The sequence below is a fragment of the Leptonychotes weddellii genome, chromosome 10 (assembly GCF_054177405.1).
Source record: "Leptonychotes weddellii isolate Sample4059 chromosome 10, ASM5417740v2, whole genome shotgun sequence".
Lineage (NCBI taxonomy): Eukaryota > Metazoa > Chordata > Mammalia > Carnivora > Phocidae > Leptonychotes > Leptonychotes weddellii.
The window spans coordinates 103999010-104006350 of record NC_138378.1 but is presented as its reverse complement, the minus strand read 5'-3'; the positions used below and the strand labels follow the sequence as shown (position 1 = coordinate 104006350).

Sequence of the window (7341 nt, the reverse complement as noted above, 5' to 3'; positions counted from 1 at the left end):
ATTGCAACATCTTTAGTTCCCACTCCTCTTTGGCAAATTTTACTATGATAGAGGTGATGGAAAATACTGGAGAATAAGAGAAGGTGTCTGCTGTGTGCAAATAAGAATGCGTAGCTGTAAAGGGTTAGTGATAAGGCTACGCTGGTTACGGAAAGGAAAAACGATCTCAGTGTAGACTAGAACACAGACATCCAGAACTGGAAACTCTCCTGCTGGGGTAAATTGGTGAAGCTTCTAGATAGAATTCTATTTGCATGAGGTGTAGAGAACCTTCCTGGATGGCTGAAGACAGAGCCAGGCAAGACAGGAAAAACCTGACCCAGTAACAACGTGTTCCTCAGACATGATTCTGATTCTAAGAACAGGATAGTGGCTTTCTAAAAACTACACTGCTCTAAACCCCATGGACTTGCATCTCCCTGAGAGAGGAGGAGCCAAAACAGCAGAGTGGTTTCACTAAAACTGTAACACACAGGGCACAAAATAGTGGGCTGTGAGACCCCTTTCTAAAAGTATGACACACACAGAAACGGAAGACCATCATTCTACACCACCGTACCCCCTTTGACAGCCTGCACTGAATTGCCTTGACTCCTACAAAGGGCAAAGGGGGCCACTGCAGGACCCACTGTCCCAAAAAAGATTCCTTAAAAATCTGCCCTTGTGCTTAGAATTCCTCGAGGTCTGAAAGCTTCGGTACCCTCATTAAAAGGCTAAGAACTATCAACGCCTTAGAGAACGTGCCAGCCAGCTGAAAGTAAATCCTTTCAAGGAGATTCCACATACCTGCGGTGTGTGGAAGGGAAGCCGGGGCCGGCCACTCAAGACGAGTCAGCTTTGACGAGCTTTTGCCTGGCCCTATAATCAAAGGCAACACTCAGTCCCTCCGGGCGTGGGGCTCCCGAGGGCCACCCTGGGGTAGCGCTCGCCTTTCCCTTACCTCCGTGGCTCCGCCAGGGCTAAGAAGGTCCAGTCGTTTGTCCTGAGATCAGCATCGCTCCGTTTTTCTGGGAAGGAAAAGGAGTTGAGAAGGCAGGCAAGCGCCTACCCCGCCCTTCCCTCCTCACCAAGGATCCGGCCGCCACGCGGTCTCCGGACTGAGGTGAAGGTGCCAGGGTGCCCGGAGCCTCCCCAGGCTTGTCTCCTCCCGCCGGGGTTTGCCCTTCACTCTTCTATCACCCTTACCCTCTTTATTTGCTGGCTTCCCGCCTTCCCTCCACACGTGAGGTAGCTTAACCACTACACCACGCGGTCTCAACTCAGATCTTCCCGCGCCTCCACGCGGGGAACCAGCTCGCCCTGCCCCTCCCCGTCCCCGCGCCACTCTCGGGAGCCTCTGGGTACTGGCCCCCATGCGCTGGCCCGCCCAGGTGCAGCCCATTTGCCGGGTCTCCACCTTTGGGTGCAGCGGAGTGGCCGAGCCGGCCCTGCCATATGCCGGCTGAATGACAGCGGCGGGGGGGCGGGGGGTCGGGGGGGGAGGGCCCGCCCCCTGGCCGCCTCACGTGGCGCCGCCATGTTTACTGAGGGCGGACGGAGTGGGCACCGAGCCACTGCGGTGATGCGACCTCGGCGTCCGGAAGCGAGGAATACGGAGCTGAAAGAGCGGCGGCGGGGAGGCCTTCGCTAACAGGGGAAAAGGAGAGGGGGTTGGCCAGTCCGCCCTAACGGGGACAGGGGGGCGCAGAGAAGAGCTCTAACCTCCTCGAGCAGCCGCAAGCCCCAGCCCGTACCGGGCGACTAGGCCACGCCCTGGCAGGGCGGAGCCACACGCGCAAGTCTCGCGAGGCGCTGAGAAGGACGAAAGGAGCAAAAAATGTCTCCTCGCGGGCCGGGCAGTCCTTCGTTCCTGGTCCCTTGGGCAGCGACCCTGCTCCTCGCTCTGGGCGCGGAAAGGGCTCTGGCGCTACCCGAGGTACAGAAGCAAGTTAGAGGTCGGGCTGAAGCAGAGCTGCTGGGCAACCTTGTTTCGCGCTCGCCCGTCCTCGGCTCTCCCCTCTCCCCAGCCCGCCCTGGCTCGGATTTGGTCCCTGAGGCTTCCCTAGCTGTAGCCCAGCCGGCTCCGGCTCTTGAGTACTCACGCCGCGCAGGTCTCCCGGTGCCCTCGCCCTGCTGACGAAGACCTTTAAAATTTGATCTCCTTGTTCCTTAATCTTTGAATAACTTTAAATTTTTCGGCTACCGACGAGTCCTCTGGCTCTTCCTCAAGCTCGTCACGCGCCAATGCCGTATATCGTGCTCTGGCAGTACTGTACCTTGTGTAAAGCTTGATGAGTTCTTTGTATGCTTTTATACCTGGCCAAACCGGGTCTGTCAGATTGAGAAGTCACTGGAGAGGGCATAAGAAATATGTTCGAATAGTGATCTTCAAAGATGAGGGCCTTTCCTGGGCAAGGTCTGGTGCAGAAAGTCTCTAGTATGCTGATTTAGCTCCTGGCTCTAGGCGAAGAAATGAATCCCGTAGGCAAACTTGATATATGAAGATAGGACACTTACCTGCCCAGTGTTAAAGGGATTCTGAAGAGTGTACTTACTGGCAGTTAACTTTTGCTACCTATTTGTTCTTTTCTTGGCTTTTCTTTATGGAATTCTAATAGTTTTCTCTTTTGCAGATATGCATGCTGTGTCCAGGGAGTGTGCGGGATTTGTCAGAAGTGACCCTTTATTGTAAGCAGACACCAGAGCTAAGGCTGCACTCCCGCTGCTGCCTGAATCAGGAGGGCACCATCGTGGGGTGAGGGAGGAAAAGACAACTCTGGATACTGGAAGAGTTCCCAAACCGGATTCCTTTTTTTTTTTTTAAAGTAGGCTTCATGCCCAGTGTGGGGCTTGAACTTAGGACCCTGAGTTCAAGACTTGGGTGGAGATGAGAGTCCAACACTTAACCCACTGAGCCACCCAGGCACCCCCTCTCCCCCCAGATTCTTAAAGGCTTGCCTGATTGGCTTTGGGATAAATATCCGTGCCTGTTTTGGGGGCATCCAAACCATGAATCTGTGTTACAGCATTTTTAGCTAGGTAAACAACCCTGTGATTCTTCCTGGTTGAAACTGCATAGAAGTCACAATTTTTGCCCATTAAAAAAAAAGCTCCTTATGACTTCCTCTTATTTATTTTTTAAAGAGGTTATTTATTTGAGAGACAGTGAGCAAGAGAGTACGGGAGCAGGGGCATAGGGAGAGGCTGACTCCCCACACTGAGCAGGGAGCCCGATGTGGGGCTCTATCCCAGGATTCCAGGATCATGACCTGAGCCGAAGGCAGACACTTAACCAACTGAGCTGCCCAGGCGCCCCTACGGCTTCCTCTTAAAAGAAGTTTTGTTCTTTTATTTTCAACTCTGGATTACTTAGTGTATATCTCCATGAAATGGCTCCCTTAGCCTCCGAGGCAATTTATTAATAGGGTATTCTTCCCTTCCGGTTAATTCATGTTTGTCTTTGAGGCAGATTCCTCTTCTGCAGATTCTGTCCCCTTATGAAGGTTAGTCCCTGCATTTTCTTCCTTTACACTCTGAGGATTCACTCTTCGTACAGTTTCAGCTATAACCACCATGCAGGTGTTTCCCCAAACTAGATCTCTTTTAGTATCCTTGGCCACCTCTCCAACCTGAAGGTACACATGAATACCTCTAGCTTCCTATTATACATTTCCTCTTGAGTGCACCCTCACTTCAGAATCCTAAATGTCATCTGTCTTGCTTCCATTCTCCTCTCTCCCTAATTACCTAAATACTTCTCTATAGGAAACTATCTGAAAACCAATTTTTTTCCCGTCATCCCTCTCTGGTTTTAAAATTAGAATTGTCTGTTGCCCTCAGGATAAAGTTCAAACCATAAACCACTACAGATTGGTCTCAGTCCACCTTTCAAACATTTTTTTTCTAACTATTTGTCCACTAAAACCCTTCATGAGGGTCTGGCTTGAGCCAGACTTGCCTACTTTCCAAAAGCATTCCGCTTTTGTTTCTTTGTTCATTCAGGTCTCCTTATCTGAAATTTCCTTCCTCCACCAAATTAAAACATATCCATCCTTTAATTCCAGCATCTCCTGTAATGCTCTCTACTACTCAATGTTAGAATATCTTTGTTTACTTCTTCTAACCCTTAGTGTCTGTACCACTCAAAATTATTCATGTATTGTCCTGTGATTTCTTTCAGATGATAATTTAATGTTTATGTTGTTTTTATATTTGGTGATGGTCTTCCTCTACTACATTGTAAGCCACTTGAAAACTGAGATACTGAGGGTTTTCTTTTTATTCTCCCAATTTTCGCAGTTAATAGGCACTTAGTATGGGTGCCTAGGCAGCTCAGTCAGTTAAGCAGCTGCCTTTGGCTCAGGTCAGCCCTGCATTGGGTTCCCTGCTCAGTGGGGAGTCTGCTTCTCCCTCTCCCTCTGCCACCCCCCACTGCTTGTGCTCTCTCACTCTCTGTCAAATAAATAAATAAAATCTTTTTAAAAAATAGGCACTCAGTAAGTATTTGAAAAATAAAGGAACAGACAGCAATAGATAGTGAAGGAAAAATAATGTGGCATGGTCCTTAATATCCAGTAATTTGTCTTCAGTCTGTGGTAGAAAATGCACTTGGAAAAAACTTTCGTTTATGGGACTTGAATTTTTTCCCCATTTGAAGGCCTTTGTGGATCTGAGAATCATAATGCTACATTGTGAAGATTCACTAACCTAGACAAGGAACAAATTTCTTCCAATATATGCACAGATGCATAGATACACTGGTTAGAACAGGATTGTCCGATAGCACTTCCTGCTATGATGGAAATGTTCCATATCTGTACTTTCCGATATAGTAGCCACTGATCACGTGGTGAGTGGTTACTGAATAGTTGAAATGTGGCTAGTGCAAATGAGAAACTGAATTTTTTTTACCTAATTTATTTTTTTAAAGATTTTATTTATTTATTAGAGAGAGAGAGTGAGAGCAGGAACACAAGCAGGGGGAGTGGGAGAGGGAGAAGCAGGCTTCCCGCCGAGCAGGGAGCCTGATGCGGGGCTCCCAGGACCCTGGGATCATGACCTGAGCCGAAGGCAGACGCTCAATGACTGAGCCACCCAGGCGCCCCATTTTTACCTAATTTAAATACCTACATGCTAGTGGTGACTGAACTAGACAGTGCAGAATTAAAACATCTACCACAGCATCTAGTTTGTGGCCCTGAACACAGCTGTGTTCAATTAATATTTGCTGAAAAGAGGGTTATATTAGCTTACCATTGGTGAAGAGAGACATATAATTACACGGATTACTGTGTTTCCTCAGGCTGGATCTCCAGAACTGTTCTCTGAAGGACCCTGGTCCAGACTTTCCTCAGGCACATACTGCCGTCATCATGTAAGTGGTTGGTTATCCTCCCTCCCCAACGGCAGCTATGATAAAGGGCTGATGGGAAAGTCTTTGAGGTTGGACTCCTAAAAAGATGTTTGAATATTAATGTCCAAACTTGGACAACTCAGAATGAGAACTGGATTACCAGCCCAGGAAGATGTGTGAATGGAAGTAGAGTGTTTTTCTAGAGCACACAGCTAACAGTGTGTGCTTTGCAGAGACCTGCAAGCAAACCCCCTCAAGGATGACTTGGCCAACACCTTCCGTGGCTTTACCCAGCTCCAGACTCTGTGAGTAAGGGTATAGGGTTGGGGAGAGAACCAAGGAGGGACAGTGCTGTGAGCTCAGCAATTTTGGGCTGTGCATTATGACTGCCTGTGTTGTGTTCAGGATACTGCCCCAAGATGTCAGCTGTCCTGGAGGTATTAATGCCTGGAATACTGTCACCTTCTATATAAAAAACCAAACCTGCCAAGGGCAAAGGAACCTTTGCAACAGCACTGGGGACCAAGGTACGCTGTCTCACCTCCACCCTTCCAGGAACTGCCTTTCATCCCTTATATTCTCCATTTTATATCTGACAGTACTAAGTTGCTTAAGTGCTTCTTGTTCAAGTTTCTGAACCTCTAACCCCTTGAAAGAAAAGGTTGTAAGATATATTGTTGTTATGTTCTTTTTAAAAAATTTTTTTATTTAAATTTAATTAGCAAACATACAGTACATCATTAGTTTCATATGTAGTGTTCAATAACTTATCAGTTGCATATAACACCCAGTGCTCATCACATCACGTGCCCTACTTAATGCCCATCATCTAGTTACCCCATCCCCCACCCACCTCCCCTCCAGCAGCCTTCAGTTTGTTTCCTATAGTTAAAAATCTCTCTACGAAACTAATGAATCTTTGAACACTACATCAGAAACTAATGATGTACTCTATGATGGCTACTTGAACGTAATAATAATAAAAAAGAATCTTTCACAATTTTTCTCCCTCTCTGATGACTTCCCATTCAGTTTTCCCTCCTTTCCCCTATGATCCTCTGTGCTGTTTCTTATATTCCACATATGAAGGATAATTGTCTTTCTCTCTTTGACTTTGTTGTTATGTTCTGATTATTTGAAATCTTCTTTCTTCTGCTTTTGACCTAGAAATAGTTGAGAGAATCTGAGTTGAAGCAGATATTTGACAAACCTACATAATGAGATTCAGTGATGTCTTCTGTTTTTCTCTGGCTCACAGAAATGTGTCCTGAGAATGGATCTTGTGTACCTGATGGTCCAGGTCTCTTGGAATGTGTCTGTGCTGATGGCTTCCATGGCTACAAGTGTATGCGCCAGGTGAGGAATTAGGCCTTCTAATTAGGGATAAGAGAAATGCATAAAGAAGAACCTCTCTGAAAGAAGAGCCCTAAGACCAGAGCTGATGCAAATCATCTAGAGAAGGAAACTATAAGAGAATTGCCCTGGATAAGGGGATAGGTATACTAGGAAAGAACTAGGTGTTAGGATGTAGTCCTTGGTGTCACGATGTATGAGGGGTTTTTTGGTCTGTCATTCATAGGGTTCCTTCTCACTGCTTATGTTCTTCGGTATTCTGGGATCCACCACATTATCCATCTCCATTCTGCTTTGGGGGACCCAACGCCGAAAAGCCAAGACTTCGTGAACCACATAAGTCTTCCTACTGACCTAAAGATCTTCTTGATCTATCTGAGCCCAGTCAGGGAGATTCTCTTCCTAGACAGGCATGGTTGGCCAGCAGGTCCTCCTCAAGACTGAAGCCACTTTTGGCAGGAAGATGGAAAGTTGCATAGCCTTGGGGTGTCGTGGACACTGCGGTCCAGGAGTGGACGGGGACTGGTGCCCCATTTGTGCTTGTGCTTGACTATAATAAACATCTTTTCTTGTCGTTCTTTTTTTTTTTTTTTTTATTTTTTAGAGAGAGGCGACCTGGCTTTGTGTATTTCTTGGTTAGAGTGGGAGAGAGAGCT

The 7341-nt window shown here is 47.2% G+C and overlaps 1 protein-coding gene and 1 long non-coding RNA gene across 2 annotated transcripts; one reads left to right on the top strand and one right to left on the bottom strand.

The window, feature by feature from the left end:
• Nucleotides 1-780: 780 nt before the first annotated feature.
• Nucleotides 781-1373, bottom strand: LOC145715971 (uncharacterized). The gene is made up of 3 exons (XR_014138296.1): nucleotides 1186-1373; nucleotides 941-1007; nucleotides 781-858 (listed from the first exon to the last, which is right to left on the bottom strand). It is a non-coding gene; the product is annotated as an uncharacterized LOC145715971 (long non-coding RNA).
• Nucleotides 1374-1600: 227 nt separating this feature from the next.
• On the top strand, nucleotides 1601-7259 carry ATRAID (all-trans retinoic acid induced differentiation factor). Its single transcript, XM_006743653.3, has 7 exons — nucleotides 1601-1915; nucleotides 2613-2734; nucleotides 5282-5353; nucleotides 5566-5637; nucleotides 5738-5859; nucleotides 6591-6688; nucleotides 6912-7259. Exons 1-7 carry the CDS (start codon nucleotides 1817-1819, stop codon nucleotides 7014-7016), a joined length of 690 nt encoding a protein of 229 aa, XP_006743716.1. The 5' UTR covers nucleotides 1601-1816; the 3' UTR covers nucleotides 7017-7259.
• Nucleotides 7260-7341: the final 82 nt, after the last annotated feature.